The 22,449-nt window shown below is 44.2% G+C and overlaps 1 protein-coding gene across 8 annotated transcripts in view; it reads left to right on the plus strand.

Moving 5' to 3' along the window:
* Positions 1–22,449, plus strand: part of UNC13A (unc-13 homolog A) — a 667,493-nt gene that overhangs the window by 232,482 nt on the left and 412,562 nt on the right. For 5 of the 8 annotated variants that reach the window (XM_075863594.1, XM_075863599.1, XM_075863597.1 and 2 more), the window contains 2 exons: positions 9,784–9,994; positions 10,156–10,281. In XM_075863594.1, the coding sequence (XP_075719709.1) occupies positions 9,784–9,994; positions 10,156–10,281 (337 nt within the window). The remainder of the gene's footprint in view (positions 1–9,783; positions 9,995–10,155; positions 10,282–22,449) is intronic. The other 3 variants (XM_075863609.1, XM_075863631.1, XM_075863617.1) reach the window with 1 other exon arrangement.

A 22,449-nucleotide genomic window follows, 5' to 3' on the forward strand; every position in this document is an offset into this window, starting at 1 on the left:
ATCACACATAATATTAAATAGTGCCATTAGATAGTACAATTTGTCCCATAGAAATTAAACCCTAATATGGCTGTGTCAATGAAAAAATAAAAAAGTTATAACTTTTTGAAGACGAGGAAGAAAAAACAAAAGCATAAAAATGAAAATTAGGGTGGTCCTGAAAGGGTTAAAGCATGGGCATAACTTTAGCGTAGTAGTCTGAGCAGGTGCTTCGGCGCCCAGAGACTGAGGGGGCCCACTCAAGTGCAGGAACACGGCTAACCTATACTTTTATGTCGGTTCTTCTAATTGCTTCCTAAGAAAAAATAGTTATGCTGCTTTTTACATTGCTGCAGTTCATTTTACTGTCAACAAGGTATTGGGGGCCTATCCCAAAATTTGATATGGAGTCCTATAAATTCTAGTTACACTCTTGTTTTAAAGTCTATACCCATGGCTTCCTTCTGTTTTATAAATGTTAGTTACTGGTGACTCTGAAATCTGTGTTCACCTAGTCATATGACGCTACTATTTATTCATAGAACCCGTATAGGAGTAATGTAAACCATAATCATTGAAAATGTAATGTATAAATTAGAATTATTTATTTCAGTTACTTATATAGTGCCAACATATTACACAGCACTGTACAGAGGTCCTCTTTTACAGTCCCCATTGGAGCTCACAATTGAAATTCCCTATTGGTATGTTTTTGGGGTGTGGGAGGAAACCCACGCAAACACAGGGAGAACATACAAACTTCATTGCAGACGTTGTCCTTGGTTGGATTTGAACCGAGGAACCCAACACTGCAAGGCAATAGTGCTAACTAGAGATGAGCGAACTTATGAAAAGTTCGGTTCGGCAGGTTCGCCGAATTTCATGAAAAAGTTCGATTCGGACCGAACTAGTTCTGACCGAACCTGTAATACAAGAAAGCCCCTAAAAATCATGTATAACACTGTTTAAAAGCCCTAGAAGCCCTGTATAACAATCTTAGGTCACCCATGAGTGTATCCAAGTACTTTTGAGCTGTCTTTAAGGCAAAGTTAGTGTCAAAGTTACGCCAACATGTATGGCTATAGGAAAACGGATGGAACACGGAGATAACTAACAGAAACCACTGCACTTGTGCATGCTGTATGCTTAATGCATTGTTAAAAAAGGTACAAAAATTAACCATTTTAGGCGGCTGATGCCTGCCAGGGTTCATACATATAAGGTGGTAAAAGAAGAAGCAATGGCTTTTGACAAGCCCTCCAAAAATTGACCCTTTTTATTGGCAGATGCCTGCCGGGGTTCTTCCATACATGGATGTAAAAGCAACAAGCAATGGCTTTTCACAAGCCCTCCAAAAATTGACCCTTTTTATTGGCAGATGCCTGCCGGGGTTCTTCCATACATGGATGTAAAAGCAACAAGCAATAGCTTTTCACAAGCCCTCCAAAAATGGACCCTTTTTATTGGCAGATGCCTGTCGGGGTTCTTCCATACATGGATGTAAAAGCAACAAGCAATGGCTTTTGACAAGCCCTCCAAAAATTGACCCTTTTTATTGGCAGATGCCTGCCGGGGTTCTTCCATACATGGATGTAAAAGCAACAAGCAATGGCTTTTGACAAGCCCTCCAAAAATTTACCCTTTTTTTTGGCAGATGCCTGCCGGGGTTCTTCCATACATGGATGTAAAAGCAACAAGCAATGGCTTTTGACAAGCCCTCCAAAAATTGACCCTTTTTATTGGCAGATGCCTGCCGGGGTTCTTCCATACATGGATGTAAAAGCAACAAGCAATGGCTTTTCACAAGCCCTCCAAAAATTGACCCTTTTTATTGGCAGATGCCTGCCGGGGTTCTTCCATACATGGATGTGAAAGCAACAAGCAATGGCTTTTCACAAGCCCTCCAAAAATTGACCCTTTTTATTGGCAGATGCCTGCCGGGGTTCTTCCATACATGGATGTAAAAGCAACAAGCAATGGCTTTTCACAAGCCCTCCAAAAATTGACCCTTTTTATTGGCAGATGCCTGCCGGGGTTCTTCCATACATGGATGTGAAAGCAACAAGCAATGGCTTTTGACAAGCCCTCCAAAAATTTACCCTTTTTTTTGGCAGATGCCTGCCGGGGTTCTTCCATACATAGATGTAAAAGCATTAAAGCAACAAGCAATGGCTTTTGACAAGCCCTCCAAAAATTTACCCTTTTTATTGACAAGGGTGAGTAGTAGCAGCACATTAAAAGACTCTGGACGACAGTCACAGGACAAAGCCCTGTGGTGGGGCAGGCCTGCTTGTAGCAGACGGGCGGCAGTGGAGGTGTATTGGTGGTAGTAGAGGTAGCCAACACAGACAGCAAGGGTGGTAGACTGGTAGTAGCAGCAGCACATTAAAAAAAGAGACTGGACGACAGTCACAGGACAAAGCCCTGTGGTGGGGCAGGCCTGCTTGTAGCAGACGGGCGGCAGTGGAGGTGTATTGGTGGTAGTAGAGGTAGCCAACACAGACAGCAAGGGTGGTAGACTGGTAGTAGTAGCAGCACATTAAAAAAAGAGACTGGACAATCACAGGACAAAGCCCTGTGGTGGGGCAGGCCTGCTTGTAGCAGACGGCACTGGGGGTGGATTGGTGGTAGAAGTAGTAGCAGCACCAACAGCGGCACATTAAAAAAAGAGTGGACAGGACAGAATCCCGTAGTAGCAGGCGGCAGTGGCAGGCGGCAGCTGCAGCAGCAGCAGCAATGTCAGATCCAATCAGTGGCATCAGGCACAGGGGTTTTAAAATCCTCACCGATCCACGCTTGATTCATTTTCAGAAACGTGAGATTTTCCAAGCTGTTGGCGGACAATCTTGTTCGCTTAGGGGTGACGAAGCCCCCTGCCGCGCTGAATACCCTCTCTGACGCTACACTGGAGGGTGGACAAGACAGTACACCCATGGCAAACTGGGCCAGTTCTTGCCAATGATCCAATCTGCTGACCCAGTAGTCCATGGGGTCTGGGATCAGCATTTCTGACGGAGAAAGGGCACAGTCCAGGTACGAGTGAACCTGGTTGTTTAGGTGCTGGACCTGGTGATGGTGAACATCCCTTTGGTGACTACGATGTGTGTCAGGTCGGGGTATTGGATGTAAAAATGTTGTCATCATATTTTCCAAACTGAATTGGCTGCTGCTGCTGCCGCGGCTGCCGCCTATTGCAGAGGTAGCTCTGCCAGAGGCGGTGGAACGATGAGACAGTGGGGAGCGGAGAGTGGCCCCCCGGTCAGACATGCTTGCAGCAGGTGTTTGCCGTTTGAAAGCCGTGACAAGCTGGCTGCATAGCTTCTCTCGATAATAAGCCAATTTTGCCTCCCTCTCGGAAGGCGCAAAAAACTCCCCCATTCTGGCTTTATACCGAGGGTCTAAAAGTGTGGCTATCCAGTACTCATCTCTTTGCTTCATGCTAACAATACGACAGTCAGCGCGCAAGTAACGAAGCATACAGCTCGCCATCCTGGCGAGCGTTTCAGAGGGCCCGGTTGGTTCCATCTCCGCCCCATACTGCCATGGTTGTCCATCATCAAGGTCGTCGTCAGACTCGTCATCACCACCATCACTGTCATGTTGTGCGGCTGCCTCGTCCCCTATCCCTTCCTGTGATTCCATCTCCAAATCCAGCTCCTCTTCAGGTCCTGTTTCCTCATCCTCATCCTCCTCCTCTTCCTCAACATCCATAGCCAGATGTGATCCTTCCTCCATCCTTTGCTGAATCATCGCTGTGAGCGTTTGCTCCATAATGAATATCAGCGGCATAACATCGTTCATTCCGCTAGCATCACGGCTCACAAATCGTGTGGCCTCTTCAAAGGGCCTCAAAACGCGACATGCATCTCTAACCAGCTGCCAGTGCCTGAGCTCGAAATTACACTGGCTCCAAACGCTGCCCGTCTGCTGCATCAGGAAATCATTCACGGCTTTCCGCTGTTCGTACAGACGGTCCAACATGTGCAGGGTGGAATTCCAGCGTGTTGGAACGTTGCAAATCAGGCTGTGTTCTGGGAGATTGTTTTGACGCTGCAAGTCCAGGAGGGCGTGCTTAAAGAGGCTCTGTCACCAGATTTTGCAACCCCTATCTGCTATTGCAGCAGATAGGCGCTGCAATGTAGATTACAGTAACGTTTTTATTTTTAAAAAACGAGCATTTTTGGCCAAGTTATGACCATTTTTGTAGTTATGCAAATGAGGCTTGCAAAAGTCCAAGTGGGCGTGTTTAAAAGTAAAAGTCCAAGTGGGCGTGTATTATGTGTGTACATCGGGGCGTTTTTAATACTTTTACTAGCTGGGCGCTCTGACGAGAAGTATCATCCACTTCTCTTCAGAACGCCCAGCTTCTGCCAGATCACGCTGTGACGTCACTCACAGGTCCTGCATCGTGTCAGACGAGTGAGGACACATCGGCACCAGAGGCTTCAGTTGATTCTGCAGCAGCATCGGCGTTAGCAGGTAAGTCGATGTAGCTACTTACCTGCAAACGCTGATGCTGCTGCAGAATCAACTGTAGCCTCTGGTGCCGATGTGTCCTCACTCGTCTGACACGATGCAGGACCTGTGAGTGACGTCACAGCGTGATCTGCCAGAAGCTGGGCGTTCTGAAGAGAAGTGGATGATACTTCTCATCAGAACGCCCAGCTAGTAAAAGTATTAAAAACGCCCCGATGTACGCACATAATACACGCCCACTTGGACTTTTACTTTTAAACACACCCACTTGGACTTTTGCAAGCCTCATTTGCATAACTACAAAAATGGTCATAACTTGGCCAAAAATGCTCGTTTTTTAAAAATAAAAACGTTACTGTAATCTACATTGCAGCGCCTATCTGCTGCAATAGCAGATAGGGGTTGCAAAATCTGGTGACAGAGCCTCTTTAAATGCATACGAACGTCTAAAGCGAACGCAAACCCTCCTGGACATGGCCAGCACACCCTTCAAACCAACATATGACTTTAAGAAGCGCGTTATGACCAGATTGATCACATGTGCCATGCAAGGAGCGTGTGTCAGGTGACCTAGACGCAGTGCAGCCACAACGTTCTTGCCGTTATCTGAGACAACATTGCCCAGTGTGAGTTTCAGAGGAGACAGCCAGCGTGCGATTTCCTCCTTGATGCACAGCAGCAGCTCCTGCCCTGTGTAGCTTTTCTCAACCAGGCTCAGCAGGTGTAAGACAGCGTTGTGGCGCTTCACCTTGCACCTATGAAAAGAGGAGGGAGGAGGAGTGGAAGATACGCTGTGTCCTGTCGGGGACGGGAAGACCTCCAAGGAGGAAGGCAAGGCGGAGGAGGAGGAGTAGGAGGAGGAGGATGGTAGGCACCTGTTGTCGGGAGTTGAACCAGAAAGATACAAGCGTGGAGGTGGTAATGCCTGGCATTGCTGCGGTGGTGCATCGGACTGCAAAATATTGACCCAGTGGGTCGTGAAAGACATGTACTGTCCCTGCCCATAGTTGCTGCTCCACGTGTCGACGGTGGCATTTACCCTGCTGCACACGGATAATTGCAAGGACTGGCACACCTTTTACTCCACATGCTTGTGCAAGGAAGGGACAGCTGTTTTGGAGAAGTAATGTCGGCTAGGTATTCGCCACCTAGGCTGAGCGCACGCCATCAATTGCTTGAAGCCGGCGGAGTCGACCAGGTGGTACGGCAGCGACTGCACCACCAACAACTTAGCCAGATGTGAATTAAGCCGCACGACAAGTGGATGACTGGGTATATATTGTTGCTTATTGGACAACGATTCCGTAATGGATAACTGACGGGACGTATTAGGAGCACTAGATGACAGTGATGATGATGATGACAACGACATGGTGGATAAGGCCTGGCTACTACTTAGATGACAGAGACTCGGAGCAGCAGCAGCAGCGGAAGAGGGGTCTTCATTAGATGTACATGATGATGGTGGGGCATGTCGATTGTCCCACATGGCCTTGTGATGCCGCTCCATGTGTTTACGTAGAGCGGTAGTTCCTACATTGCTGCCCTGCCCACGCCTTACTTTCTGCTTGCAGATACGGCACTGTGCCATGTTTTCGTCCTCCGGGAAGGTACAGAAAAATTGCCACACGGCAGAGTACCGTAAAGAGGTAGTACCACGTCCACCACCACCACCACCACCACAACCACCCGAGCTTGCCCCTTGTCTGGCAGGCTTTTTTCGGGAGCCTACACCAGCATCTGTGTCGCCGTCACCGGCTCCTGAGCTGACCCTACCGCTGCAACGTTTTGCAGATTGACTTCTGCCCCTACCTCGGCTTGGCTGTTTATCGCGTCCAGTGCCGCCACTACTACCCTCCTCCTCTGACGCCGTCATCACCTCGTCACCTGGTTCCCACGTCCTGTCTAAAACAACATCATCATCATAGCTTTCCTCATCATCCCCGCCACTTCTGTCACTGTGTTGTGAATGTGATGTGACATCATGGCGGGCTCCATGCCCCCCCTCATTACTGCGTCTGCCACCACGGCTACCACCACCAACACCCCCACTACCGCAGCTATGCGTTTCGGACACCGCTTCCACCTCCACCACCGCCGCAACACACTCCGTTGGCTGACTCGCGGAAAACAAATCATCATCATCATCATCACTATGTTGTTCAGTATCTTCCTTCGCACCCGAGATGTCTCTTAGGACTCTCAGGAAAGATGGCTTCCCGCTAGGAAGGGGGAGCGAAGACATAGATGATGGAATGGAAACGCTAGAAATACCTATATTACTACTGTCACTGTGCCAAGGAACTGTAGAGGATCTGGAATCCAACGAAACCTGGCTTGAAGCCAGATCGTCAGAGTCTTCCTGCTGAGATGACCGCGAGCCAGCCAACCAGTCCACAATGGCCGTATTGTCTAAAGTAACCCGCCCACCGGAGGAGATGGACAAGTCTGGCTTGGTGATACTACTACCAGCAGGCACATGGCAGCTGCTACTAGTGGAACTGGGCACATGTCTTGTGCCACAAATGCTGGTACTGGGTCTGGCACCAACAGATCCAACATTTGGACTGGAAGAGGAGACGGCACGGGTGTTTTTTCCTCTACCCCGTCCTCTCACAACCTTTTTTTTCCCAGACATTTCAGAGCCCCTTCTAAAAGCGTATTCACACACTGACACTGGCTTGCCAAATGGCAATGAATGAGAATTTCTATCAGCCACGCCGCAGTGCACTCCGGGAATGCTGGGCCTTGTAGTACTACTACTACCACTACTACAAAGGCTGCCTGTATTGCAAGTTGTATTGTTATTTGTTTGTTATGTTAACGGGCCGGGGATGAGCCCCTTCTAAAAGCGTATTCACACACTGACACTGGCTTGGCAAATGGCAATGAATGAGAATTTCAATCAGCCTCGCTGCAGTGCACTCAGGGAATGCTGGGCCTTGTAGTACTACTAGGCTGCCTGTATTGCAAGTTGGATTGTTTGTTATGTTAACGGCCGGGGATGAGCCCCTTCTAAAAGCGTATTCACACACTGACACTGGCTTGGCAAATGGCAATGAATGAGAATTTCTATCAGCCACGCCGCGGTGCACTCAGGGAATGCTGGGCGTTGTAGTACTACTAGGCTGCCTGTATTGCAAGTTGGATTGTTATTTATGTTTACGGCCGGGGATGAGCCCCTTCTAAAAGCGTATTCACACACTGACACTGCCTTGGCAAATGGCAATGAATGAGAATTTCTATCAGCCACGCCGCAGTGCACTTAGGGAATGCTGGGCCTTGTAGTACTACTACTACTACCACTACTACAAAGGCTGCCTGTTTTGCAAGTTGTATTGTTATTTGTTTGTTATGTTAACGGGCCGGGGATGAGCCCCTTCTAAAAGCGTATTCACACTGACACTGGCTTGGCAAATGGCAATGAATGAGAATTTCTATCAGCCACGCCGCGGTGCACTCAGGGAATGCTGGGCGTTGTAGTACTACTACTACCACTACTACAAAGGCTGCCTGTATTGCAAGTTGGATGCAACGGGGATGAGTCCCTTATAAAAGCGTATTCACACACTGGCTGAGTAGTGAGTAGTGGATGAGCCCCTTCGATTGCTGGATTCCTGCCTTTTAGATTCCTAAAGCTTTCCCTTACTGCACAGAGATGCTATCCCTACAGCTCCTGTCTGTAAAATGGCCGCTGAGCTCCGTGCATAGACTTTTATTGCAGGCTTGAGCCCGCCCCTATGCTGCCTCCCGATTGGCTGGGAGAGCCATTTGCAAGGCATTATGGGGTAGCCTGATGTCAGGTGATCTTGTGATATCCTCCATTTTAGATGTAACATGTGGCAGGCGGCAAAATGTAGCCGGGTTCGGTCAAAACGGGTTCGGCCGAACCCGGTGAAGTTCAGATTCGCTGCGAACCGAACTTTTCCGGAAGTTCGGACCGAAACCGGGTTCGGTTGTCCCAGTTCGCTCATCTCTAGTGCTAACCACTGAGCCACTGTGCTAGCCTAAAATGATTGATGTTGTTTTTTTAATTTTTTATGTTTTTTTTTTTAAGATTTGCAGTTAACACCACACATAGTTTGACATGTCAGAAGCCACCAAGAGGTGATGATAACACATACCCGAAATTGTCTGCTAACAAAATGCGTATGAATATGGGTGGTTAACAACTGCCAAAGCATCACATTGCATTATTTCTAGGCTAGGCACATCTTAGTCCAATATTCGTGAGATTAAGATTGGCATATGAAATGCCAGTCTTAATTCCCCCCATAATACAAAATCTACACATTTCAGGGACTCATGCAACATGTACCTGTATTTATTAATCATCATAATCTCTTTATCAATAAAGACAAAAAAAAAAACTTCTAGTAAAAGTGCAGTCATTCAAAAAGCTCCTCTACCAGCACCTTGGGTACTATAATTTTGATGTTGATCTGTAGTTGTAAGGGTATGTGCACACACACTAATTACGTCCGTAATTGACGGACGTATTTTGGCCGCAAGTACCGAACCGAACACAGTGCAGGGAGCCGGGCTCCTAGCATCATACTTATGTACGATGCTAGGAGTCCCTGCCTCTCTGCAGGACAACTGTCCCGTACTGTAATCATGTTTTCAGTACGGGACAGCAGTTCCACGGAGAGGCAGGGACTCCTAGCATCGTACATAAGTATGATGCTAGGAGCCCGGCTCCCTGCACTGTGTGAGAGAAAAGGGGAGACCAAGACAAGCCGCAGGTCCAGACGAATTGGAGTCAATACAGAGCTGGTGGATTGCCAAGCGGGGCAAAAGCCACGATAGTTTAGCCGGACAGGGTGAAAACTGTCTTTGTTGATTGCCTGGCAGGGCGAAAGCTACCTTCTTGAATTTGCCAGGCAGGATGAAGGCACCCATCTTGCATTGCCGAGTAGGGCGTAAACTACAGATAAAGTTACCTACAGAGACCGTGACTTGTTAAGCTGAGTGACCAGTTGCCATTTCAATGGAATTCAAAATTGACTTCAGGCAGATGAGCATCCCCTGAACTGCAGGCTTAATAAGAGGCTAACTACGACGTCCCGTACTCGCCATTTTGAGACTGAAACCATCAAGCTATTATTCCAAGGACTGTAACCATTAAGCATTGTGCTTATAAAGAGTAAACATTTTCTATGCAAGTCTTAACTGGCTGTCGCCTCCCATTAAAAGTGTGCCATTCTTCACCTTACCCCTGTCTCGGACAATGACAGTTGAAAGCTGACCTAATTTACTGTTCAATATTTAATAGTGAAACCTGCTTATTTAGATTCTTGCAACAATTCATTTTTTAATTGCTTTCAGATAATGAGGATCCTGATAGTGCCGTGGATGATCGCGATAGTGATTATCGAAGTGAGACTAGCAATAGTATCCCTCCGGCATACTACTCCACATGCCAGCCAAACGCTTCTGTACATCAGTACCCAGTTCGACATCAGTACAGTTCTCATGGATCATATACTGACTCCGTACACAGCTATGAGATGGATTTCTCTGACCATCGACCAATCAGGTACAAATGCCGACCGGTTGCTGACAATGATATGTTGGTGCTCTAAATGCCATGTTATGTGATAATGCTGAACATCATTATACATTAATAACTAATGGATGGCAGGATGAAGGGGTGTATGTGACCCCCTCTGATCTGTCTCCTCTCTCCCTGGATGGCAGGCGTTATGATAGTGCAGACTCTGCCACAAACGGGCGCAGTGATGTGGATTCTGTCTCTGGTTCAAGCCGCCTCACCAGTCGGCAGCATTCTCTGGAGAGCCGGCAGTCACTAGACCTGTCCGATAGGTGGGTCAGTCCCAAGTTGTTAAGTGCTGCAAAGTGCCGTGCTGGTCCTATGCACATGCCAAGACAGGCCGTAATCTATATGGTGGGAAGTTCAATTTAGTCTCATAGCCTGTTAGTCAGCGTAACTAGCTACTACTCAGCAGACACACAGTTTTATGTGTTTACTTATAGAAAGAAAATTTTGCATTTCACACACACACAACAAAGGTTTAGATGGAAAAATCTAAATATTCTAAAAGCCAGAAGCCAGACTTGCTCTAAGTGATTTTCATATTGAAAAGTAAATCTGAAATTAAGGATATGCTGTTTTAAGTATGACTTTTTATCATTCAGTTATTAGCTAAAACTGTCATATAGCAAAAATAACAGTAGAGCAGGTGAAATGTGGTAAAATGACTTGCTTCTCTTATAATTCCTCATTGTAAGGCCTCATGCACACGACCGTAGCCGTGTGCACGGCCGTGATTTTCGGGTCGGCCGGCTGCGGACTGTCAGCGGACTGTCAGCCGCAGGCCGCCCGCACATGCACATGGCCGCGGCCATTGTTTTCAATGAGCCCGGACCGCAGCTCCGGACCGTAATAAGACATGGCCGTACTTTCTGCGGTCCGGGCTCCCGGGCCGTGCACGGACCGCAAAAACTACGGTCGTGTGCACGGCCCCATAGAAAAGAATGGGGCCGCAATTCTCCCGTGGATTTTCGGGGGAATTGCGGACGCAAAAACACGGTCGTGTGCATGAGGCCTTAGGCCTTGTTCACACAGTGCAGAATTGCTGCTGATTTTGCATGCATTATATAAGCCAAAACCTGTAATGGAGCATAAACAGAAGAAATATTAAAAGAAAGGCCATAAAGTGTCTACTTTCCTGAATCCAATTCTGTTTTTTGCATGCAAAATCTGCAGCAAATCTGTACTGTGTGAACAACGCCTTAAGCAGATCTTGAATCCACCAAAAACATCTCTATATGTCAATGTAGAATCTCACACCATGTTATGACACATCTGTCACTTAATTTTGTGTTGAATAAACCACATAATAAATTTAATTCAACTTATTGAAAAGATGCATGAAAACGAAGTGGTAACTGTAATGCATTTAACATATTTAGCCTAAAGGGATTCTATCACCAGCACAGACGCCTTCAACTTAGAACATCTAAAAGATATCTTACGGAAAACAATTCAGTACCCGCTAAGTGGCGCCCCCAAATTCTGTACGGTATGTGACGAAAAAGGTACCATACATACCTATATACAATGCATTTGGAAAGTCTTCAGACCCTTTCAATTTTTTCGCATTTTTTTTATTTTAGCGCAAGGCCTCAACATAACAAAATGTGAAAAACTAAAAGGGTCTGAAGACTTTCCAAATGCACTGTTTATATTAAAACCAAGTGATTCAGGATTCTGTGTGACCTCAGCATTTCCATGCTTTTGCCACATTAACAGTGTATCAATAACCTGAACTATCTTACACCAATGACTTCCTAGGTACTGATAAACATCCCCAAGTAGATGGCAATTAGTATTTTTACTTATCCCAAAAATTGTGCTTCCTTGTCTGTGGCTGCTTACATTTTACCCCTTAGGTCTCATGCACGGATGCATTACAGCTCAGTACAACCTCCAAGTGGTGTGGAACCATAATAGGGCACCCATAAAGCCCTATTTGTGCCTTCAATTTCATACCTATGAGTTTTTCTCTGAAAATGTCCTTCATGCAATGGTACACGGAGCACCACATGGTCGTACACGGAGTCCCTGTGGCTCGATAGTATGGAGCTGCAGGTACTCTGTGTCCTGCCTTTAAGCCCCTTTACACAACTCTACTATGTGCATAAGGCCATATAATGAACTTCAAATTAACTAGTAATTTCTCACAAAAAAATTAAATAAAAGGCACACAATAGCATATAACAGCTAAGCAACTGCTTTTTTTCAATCTCCACCCGAAACAATAAAGAAAAATCATAAATCACTTATCAAATTTTCAAAAAAATAGTGTAATTTCATGAAAAAATTAACCAATAAAAACGAAAGAACCAAAATTTTATTGACCAAGGGATTTAAAAACACCAGTACAATCCATTCTTTTCACACTATGTAAACTATATTGTCTTCGTCTGCTTCAGTTATTCCCTTCCAGCAGGCTGCATTCACAAAGTAATAGTGAGAATACCTATTATATCAATTCAGTCTATTATTAGCCATACTATTTTGAAAGTATACTTGGCCTGTCGTGGGGTGTGCATCTGTAAATCTGTCTGCATGTGCGCTTCAGGGTGTGGCTTTCTGTTGTAGGATTTAATGTATGATCCACATGGTTTTTACTTTGCTGCAAAATCCTAATTGACAATATTATGGTAAATTCTAGATGTATGGCATATGGGCACACAAGTTAAGTGGTGTAGGATTAAAGGCTATGTCCACCTTTACAATCAAATTTTCTATTGATCCAGTGCATCTAAAATAAAAAAAATTAAGCAACTTGGAAAATAGTCATGATTATCCTATCATTTTGTATCTACATCTCTTATGCCAGACTAGTAATAAACCTTCTGTAGTCTGATTCTGCTGTTATACTCCCTTTCATCAGTACCGTACTTCTTGGTAACTTATATTTGGTTGACAGGGCTTGTTTGTAGTATGTAACCATGGAGACACATAAGTCTGCATAGGATAAAAAGGTAGGATATTTTTAATCAAGACTAATTACAAAGGTACTTTTATTTCTGAAAAGCATATAGGACATCATCCTTCCTCATACCGCCCATGCTCTAGGATTTATAGGCTATGATGTCCTCTGTTTCATTATGGCTTTTATGTACTGCAAAGTATTATACTTTTTATGGCATATTTTACTACCACTTCAAGACCTTCCCTGTTCATTATTTGCAGGAATGGAAAGTGATAACTTACCCGTGCACAATACTATATAGAAGATTTGTAAATATGTCCTTCCTATTTAATAGTTACTGATATACTGACATCCAGTTTTATGAACTTAAAGAAATAAATTAATAAAGGTAGAGGAATCATAATGTTTGCTAAAACACATTAGGCTTTAAGCAACTTCTGTTTTCAGATATTGGTGTTCTTTCTTTTGAATTTGTATTTCTTTATATGGGAAAAAAATGGCAACAGCTATGACCAGGTATAAAGGATATGGCTAGGTTTTCTGATGTAAGGAGTCTAGGGCCGGACCTACCATAAGGCGAGATAAGCATCCTGCCTCAGGAGGCAGCCTCCCGAATCTCTAAGGGGCGGCACTGCAGCTAAGAACTGCTGGCCAACTCACCTTCCACGTATCAGCATCTGTACTGCAACCTTAATAAAACTCCCTGTGTTCCTTTAAAAGCCCACCAACCCAGCCCCCCTCCCTTACCCTTCAGAAGTACCTCACTGTACATATTACAACAGCAGGAGCTTCCTTCTACTGTCCTAATATGATACAGCTCAGCAGGCGGGATGGATAAGGAGGGGCGGGGAAGAATGTCTTCAGGCTGTGAGCAGGAGAGGTACTGGAGTGGAAGCTCTCACCCTATTATGTTCTCACCCTATTATGATATATTTTTACTTTTATATATATATATATATATATATATATATATATATATATATATATGTTTGTGTGTGTGTGTGTGTGTGTGTGTGTGTGTGTATTCATATATTTTTATGTCCAGACCATGCAGATTTCAAGTTGTATTTTTTTTACTGGTACAGTATATGGAGGCATTAGGGTACAGACACGCATACTAGACAGTGTACGGTTGCAAATTGAACCAAAATGCTTTATTAACGCAAGTCAGCGCAGTTTTCAAATGATTGTTAATGTCCAAGTGCTAAAATTGCTGTTTTGCAGACCTTAACAATCATTCTTCTCAGTATAACTGTATGAGGTACGTGCTGAACTGGGAAATTGTTGTTATGATCTGCTTTTTTGCATTGAACCATTGTTTCTCAATGTACAGTACACGTACCACAAGAGGTACATGCTGCAGACACAGGGGATAGGTGGTTAGCCTAAACAAAAAAAAGTTGCAGAGGATTGATCAGTGAGTCGACATGCTTACAGAGTAAGGGTACTTTTACATGGGCAGTATGGCACTATCTTTTTGCAGCATGGCCAATCACAACAAAAGCTGTGCATACTTTTGCTGCAAATTATTGTGGTTTTGCAATGTAGTCTTTGGCCTCATTTCTTCTACAAGGGAAACAAGGTTTTGTAGATAGAAAAACCACAGAAATTTGCAGTAAAAATTAGTAATTGGCTGAAAGGTAAAAAGACAGTGCCATTCACAACATGTGAAATTACCCTAAGCATGTTATCTCATAATCAGAGCTGAGTGTAGCCTCACGCAGTGGCCTACAGTGTCTCTGATGGACCACCACCCATTGGTCACCCCTGCGCTCAAATTGTATCTCCGTCTTTAGGACAAATATACAACTGAATAGTTTCACTAGCACTGGTGGGAGCGAGGGAACCATTAGTACCCTGCACCATCATTTGGTGCTTTTTCTGTAATGAAGGTAGGGCATTAATGTAATCGTGCCACATGTGATGTTTCTCAGGAACAGGCCCGGTCAGAAGAGGCCAGACCTGCATTGCTGAATGACAGCATGGGAACGGGGACAGGTAATCATTATTTGTTTCAGAGGCAATGTGTGTGCGTGACACACTCTACAGGGGCACTGTGTGAGGCACCATCTACAGAGGCCACAGTATATGGCACTAACTACAGGCGCCATGGTGTGTAGCACTATTAACAGGATGCACTGTGTGTAGCACTACCTACAGTGGTCACTGTGTGTGACACTACAGGGAGCACTTTGTGTGACCCTACCTATAGAAAAACATTGTGTGTGACACTGTACAGAGGTGCTGTGTGTGTAGTACTTCATTTTGAGGGTCACAGCATGTGATACGATTTGTTTTCCCGGGTGAAAAATGTGTGGAAATTATATTATGGGGCACAATGTATGGTGTATGTTTTTTCAATAGCACAGTGTGCGGCAGTTTATTCAGAGACAAAGTGTGTGATACAATTGTATTCAGGGGCACAGAGCGTGGTAGTATAATCAGGGGCACAGGGTATGGTGCTCTTATATTCAGGAGCACAGTGTGGGGCATAATGAGGACTTTATTCTCCCTCTGACTGATCAAAAATGTAGTCTCTATCACCAAAACTGAGATTATAGGCGATAGCTTTCTTTTTTTTTTTTAGAAACAGCAACTCCCAGTATATCCTTTCCATTGTTCAAACCATACTGGACGCTGTGGTTTCACACTGTTCAATTTCATATGGCAAGGGCTAACCTGACTTTGCAAATAATATCTGCACTGGGCTGTATTTGTGTTGGTGCTGTATATACGTACGGAGCTGTTTTTATCCTGGTGCAGTACATATGGACTGAGCTTGGAACTGGTGCTGTATTTATGTACTGAGCTTGGTTCTGTTGCTGCATTTACAGTGGATATCGTGCTGTATTTATGTACTGAGCTTTGTTCTGGTGCTGTATTTATGTCATGAGCTTGGTTCTGGTGCTGCATTTACAGTGGATATAAAAAGTCTACATACTCCTGTTAAAATACCAGTTTTTGTCATGCTAGAAATTTAGTACAGATGAATAATTTTAGAACTTTCTCCACCTTTAATGTGACCCATAATCTGTACAATTTCATTGAAAAATAAAAATAAAAAACTAAAATAATGTGGTTGCATAAGTGTGAACACCTTTTATAATTGGGGATGTGGTTGTGTTCAGACTTAGCCAATCACATTCAAACTCATGTTAAGTAGTAGTCAGTACACAGCTGCCATTATTTAAAGTGATTCTGAGTAACCCCATATAAAGTTCAGCTGTTCTATTAGGATTTTCCTGACATTTTCTTTGTTGGATGTGACAGCAAAAGCCATAGTCCGTAAAGAGCGTACAACACATCAAAGGGATCTGATTGTTAAAAGGCATCAGTCAGGAGAAGGATACCAAAGAATTTCCAAAGCATTAGATCTACCATGGAACACAGTGAAGATGGTCATCAGGAAGTGGATTAAATTTGGCACAACAGTGATATTACCAAGAGCTGGACGTCCCTCAAAACTTGATGAAAAGACAAAACGAAAATTGGTCCGGAAGGCTACCAAGAGGCCTACAGCAACATTAAAGGAGCTGTAGGACTTTCTGGCAGGTACTGGTTGTGTAGTGTATGTGACAACAATCCCCTGTGTTCTCCATATGTCTGGGCTGTGGGGTAAGGTGGCAAAGTGGCCTTTTCTAACAAAGAAAAGCATCCAAGCCCGGCTATGGTTTGAAAAAACCTACATCAAGTCTGCCAATAGCATGTGGGAAAACGTGTTATGGTCTGATGAGACCAAGGTTGAACTTTTCGGCCATATTTCCAAAAAGGGATGTTTGTCGCAAAGCCAACACTGCACATCACCAAAAGAACACCATACCCACAGTAAAGCATGGTGGAGGCAGCATTATGCTTTGGGGCTGTTTAACTGCAGCTGGAACTGGGGCTTTAGTCAAGCTGAGTGGAATTATGAACAGTTCCAAATATCAGTCAATATTGGCACAAAACTTGCAGGCCTCTGCTAAAAAGCTGAAGATGAAGAGGCGTTTCACCTTTCAGCACGACAACCACCCAAAGCATACCTCCAAATCAACAAAAGAATGGCTTTACCAGAAGAAAATCAAAGTTATGGAATGACCCAGCCAGAGCCCAGACTGAATCCCATTCAAAATCTGTGGGGGTGATCTGAAGAGTGCTGTACACAGGAGATGTCCTCGCAATCTGACAGATTTGGAGCGCTTTTGCAAGGAACAGTGGGCAACAATTGCCAAGTCAAGATGTGCCATGCTGATAGACTTCTACCCAAAATGACTGAATGCTGTCATAAAGTCCAAGGGTAATTCAACAATTAGTTTAAGGGTGTACATATTTATGCAACCACATTATTATTTTTTTTAATTATTTTTTTTCCACCCTAAAAGATTTCAGTTTGTTTTTCAATTGAATTGTACAGATTATAGGTGACATTAAAGGTGGAAAAAGTTCTGAAATTATTCATCCTGTACTGACTTTGTAACATGATGAAAACCTGGCATTTTAACAGGGGTGTGTAGAATTTTTATATCCACTGTAAGTTATGAGTTTGGTTCTGGTGCTGTATATATTTACTGAGCTTGATTCTGGTGCTGTATTTATATTGGGAGCTTGGTTCTGGTGTTGTATTTATTTACTGAGCTTGGTTCTGGTGTTGTATAATGGTACTGAGCTTGCTTCTGGTGCTGTATTTGTGAATTGAGCTAGGTTCTCGTGTTGTATATATGTACTGAGCTTGCTTCTGATGCTGTATTTGTGTATTGAGCTTGGTTCTGATGCTGTATTTTTGTTATGAGATTAGTTCTAGTTCTGTATATATGTACTGAGTTTTGCTCTGGTGCTTGATGTATGTACTGAGCTTGGTTTTGATGCTGTATTTATGTTTTGAGCTTGATTCTGGTGCTATATATTTGTATTGAGACTGGTTCTTGCACAGTATTTATGTTATGAGCTTGGTTCTGGTGTATGTATGTACTGAGCTTGGTTCTGGTTCTGGTTCTGTATTTATGTTATGAGCTTTATTCTATTTTTGTTCTAGCAAATTATCTAACCCTTTTTTAAAGCCATCTACTGTCCCTGCTGTGACCTGCTCCTGCGGTAGACTATTCCATAGATTCACAGTTCTCACAGTATAGAAGGCTTGTCGCCTCTGCAGGTTGAACCTTTTTTTCTCCAGACGGAGGGAGTGCCCCCTTGTTTTTTGAGGGGGTTTTACATGAAACAGGATTTCACCATATTTTTTGTATGTGCCATTAATATATTTATATAAATTAATCATGTCCTCCCTTAGTCGTCTTTTTTCAAGGCTAAATAGGTTTAATTCTTTGAATCTTTCCTCATAACTTATATTCTCCATGCCCCTTATTAGCTTCGTTGCTCTTCTTTGTATTTTTTCTAACTCCAGGGCATCCTTTCTATGAACTGGAGCCCAGAACTGAACTGCATATTCTAGATGAGGCCTCACTAATGCTTTGTAAAGTGGCAATATTACATCCCTGTCCCGCGAGTCCATGCCTCTTTTAATACACGACAATATCCTCCTGGCCTTTGAAGCAGCTGAATGACACTGCATGCTGTTATTGAGTTTATGATTTACAGGAACACCCAGATCCTGCTCAACAAGTGACTCCCCCAGTGTAGCTCCCCCTAGGACATATGATGCATGCAGGTTGTTGGTACCCAGATGCATAACTTTACATTTATCTACATTAAACTTCACTTGCCAACTGGATTCCCAAACCTTAGTTTATTTAAATCCGCTTGCAATTCACGAACATCTTCCACATAGACTGAACTATATTACATAGCTTGGTGTCATCTGCAAAAATAGAAATAGTGCTATTAATCCCATCCTCTATATCATTAATTAATAAGTTGAATAATAGTGGTCCCAGCCTGAACCCTGGGGTACACCACTTATAACCGGGGACCATTCAGAGAAGGAATCATTTACCACAACTCTCTGGATACGGTCCTTGAGCCAGTTCTCAATCCAATTACAAACTATATTTTCTAAACCTATAGTCCTTAATTTACCCATTAGACCAGACGTCTATGAGGGACAGTGTCAAATGCCTTTGCAAAGTCCAAAAACACTATATCCAGAGCGGCCCCTCTGTCTAGGCTTCTGCTCACCTCTTCATAAAAACAGATCAGGTTAGTTTGACAACTTCTGTCCTTAGTAAAACCGTGCTGGCTGTCACTTATAATACTATTTTTTGTCACATAATCCTATATAGAGTACCCCAATAGCCCCTCAAACATTTCCCCCACGATTGATGTTAAGCTTACTGGTCTATAATTACCCGGGGAAGACCTAGAGCCCTTTTTGAAAATAGGCACCACATTTGCCCTGCGCCAACCCCTTAGCACTATACCAGTCACTAGAGAATCTCTGAATATTATGAAGAGGGGGACAGAAATAACTGAACTAAGCTCTTTAAGAATTCTAGGGTGTATCCCATCTGGTCCCGGGGCCTTGTGCACATTTATTTTATTTAATTTAGCTTGGACCATATCAACATTCATCCAATTCAGTATATCAACTGATATATTAACAACACTGGCACCAGCTACATCAGCTGCTCTTTCTTCTGTTGTATATACAGAGCTAAAGAACCCATTTATTAACTCTGCCTTCTCTTGATCCCCTGTGACCAACTACCACTATCTAGGGGGTTCTACATGTTCAGACCTTGGCTTTTTAGCATTTATATACTTGAAGAATTTTTGGGGATTTGTTTTACTATCCTTGGCCACCTGCCTTTCATTTTGCTAATTTTTGCTAATTTTATTACATTTTTACAGATTTTTTTTAAGCTCTTTATAATTTAAAAAGGCTACAGCTGTACCCTCAGATTTGTATTTTTTAAATGCCCTATTTTTGTCATGTATTGCCCTTTTTACAGAAGGTGTAAGCCATGTGGGATTTAATTTTAGTCGCTTATACTTGTTACCCTATAGGAATAAATTTTGCACTATAATTACCCAAAGTAGATTTGAATATCTCCCATTTATCATTTGTCCCATTATTTAACATTAGTTCTTACCAGTCTATATCCTGAATTGCAGCCCTCATCCTGGGGAAATTGGCTTTCTTAAAATTAAATGTTTTTGCCCTCTCAGCCTGTGTTTGTTTTTTACAGTATAGGTAAAATGTAACTATATTGTGATCACTGTTACCGAGGATTTCACGAACATTGACATTCCCAACAAGATCTGCATTATTAGAAATGACCAGATCCAACAGAGCTTCACCTCTAGTTGGGTCTTCCACAAACTGGCCCATAAAATGTTCCTGCCACAGGTTGAGGAAATGTCTCCCCTTTGCAGTTGAAGCCGAACCATGACACCAATTAATATGCCGGTAATTAAAATCTCCGATTATTACTACAGTACCCGCCTGTGCAGCCCGCTCCATCTGTTTATAAAGCTGACCTTCCATCTCCTCAGTTATATTGGGGGGTCTATAGATTGCACCAAAAGTTATTTTTTCAGTGATTACCTCCCTTTCTAGTTCCACCCACAAGGTTTCAACCTCCTCACAGTCTTCACCCACTATTGTCTCTTTCAGACTCACCTTCATATCACTTCTCACATGCAGACATACACCACCACCTTTCCTATTTGTCCTGTCTTTCCGAAAAAGTGTAAAACCCTGTAGATTTAAAGCCCAGTCGTGCGAATAGCCTAGCCATGTTTCAGCAACACCAACGCCATCAGGGGGGTATTACTGGTACTCCCGTCAGGGGCCCGGCCACATGGATGAAGAAAAGGGGCCCGCCGGGCTGCCGTCGCCCCCCCCCCTCGGACTTTTGCCCCCCCCACCGCAACGCTCACGGGCCCCCCCTCGCAACGCTCGTGCCCCGCCCCTAGCAACGCCCGCGGCACCCCCCTAACAATGCCCGGGGCACCCCCCTAGCAACGCCCGCGGCACCCCCTGCATACCTGTTGTAGCTTCACTGGACGGGGAAGATGCAGCATGTGCTGAAGCTCCGTGTGGAGATCCCGCCCCCCAGCTCCTCTACACTGCCGAACGGACCTGCAGGCTGGTGAGTATTTTACCCTATCCATCCTGCTTCCCATCCCCCTGACCCCGTTTGTAGTATGTATAAAGTTGATTAAAATGTTTTTTTTAGTTTTCCTAGCGTTTTTTTTTGCCGCGATTTTCGTAATCGCGGCAAAAATGGCGCAGTTTTGCCGCGATTATATAAAAATCGCGGCAAAACCGCGTGATTTGTGCCGCAATTACAAAAATTGCATAAAAAAAGGATACAAGACATGAAAAGTGCTGTTAGGCTATATTCTCACAGTGCGGTCAAATCACGTTTTTGCCGCGATTTTGCAAAAATTGTGGCAAAAAAATGGGATTTCACCGCACTGTGTAACTAGACTAAGGCCTTATTCAGACGGCCGTGTTCGGTCCGTGACATACGGAGCGTGTATCGGCCGTATTTCCCAGGCTGACCACAATTCATGGAGCCGGACTCCTAGCATCATAGTTATCAGTGTTGCTGGGAGTCCCTGCCTCTCCATGGGAATACTGTCCCATATTGTAATGATGCTTTCAGTACGGGACCGGGGACAGTATTCCGACAGGAAGGGAGGGACTATGATCATAGATAACTGTGATGCTAGAAACCCGGCTCCCTGAACTGTGGTCGGTCCGGGAATTATGGCCGATACACGCTCCGTATTTCACAAACCGAACATGGACGTCTGAATAAGGCCACTTGCTTGCCTCCTATTTTTGGTGCGGATTGCGCACTGAAAATTCACTACAAATTACAATATATAATATATACAAATATACAATACAAATTACAATATACAATATACATTATAAGGCCTTATTCACACAAACGTGTTATACGTCCGTGCTACTAGCGTGATTTTCACGGGCGTCGCACGGACTTATGTTATGTTTATGGGGCCGTTCAGACTGTCAGTGAATTTCATGCAGCGTATGTGCGCTGTGTAAAACTCACGACATGTCCTATACTTTGCCCGTGTTTCGCGCAGCACGCACCCATTGAAGTCATTGGACACGCGTGATTCGCACTACAGTAGGTAAAGAAGAGAAGGGAAACCTAAAAGCCCCTCCTTCTTTACTGTGTTGTAACATCAAAACAGAGTGTCATAATGATGCCGGCTGCGCGAAAATCACGCAGCTACGCACCATATGCTGCTGACACACCGAACTTTTGCTCGCGCAAAACGCAGCGTTTTTGCGCGTGCAAAACGGACACGTTCGTGTGAATAAGGCCTAAGGCGATATTCAGACCAACGTGTGTGAAATCAGACGTGAAGAACGGCCGATTTGCAGCCGTGCGGGACCCGTTTTCACAGACTTGAGTCTATTGAGGGATGAGTGAAAACGCACAAAAATAGGACATGTCCTATTTTTTTTACAGGCCCTTCACACGGTCTGTTAGAACAACGACCATGTGAATAACCCCATAGAAATACCTGCAGCCGTGTGACGGCCATTAAAAAAAACGTCCTTCACACGGACGATTAACACGTTAGTCTGAATAAGCCCCAACTCATGTGAATG

This window comes from Rhinoderma darwinii, chromosome 1 (assembly GCF_050947455.1).
Source record: "Rhinoderma darwinii isolate aRhiDar2 chromosome 1, aRhiDar2.hap1, whole genome shotgun sequence".
Lineage (NCBI taxonomy): Eukaryota > Metazoa > Chordata > Amphibia > Anura > Rhinodermatidae > Rhinoderma > Rhinoderma darwinii.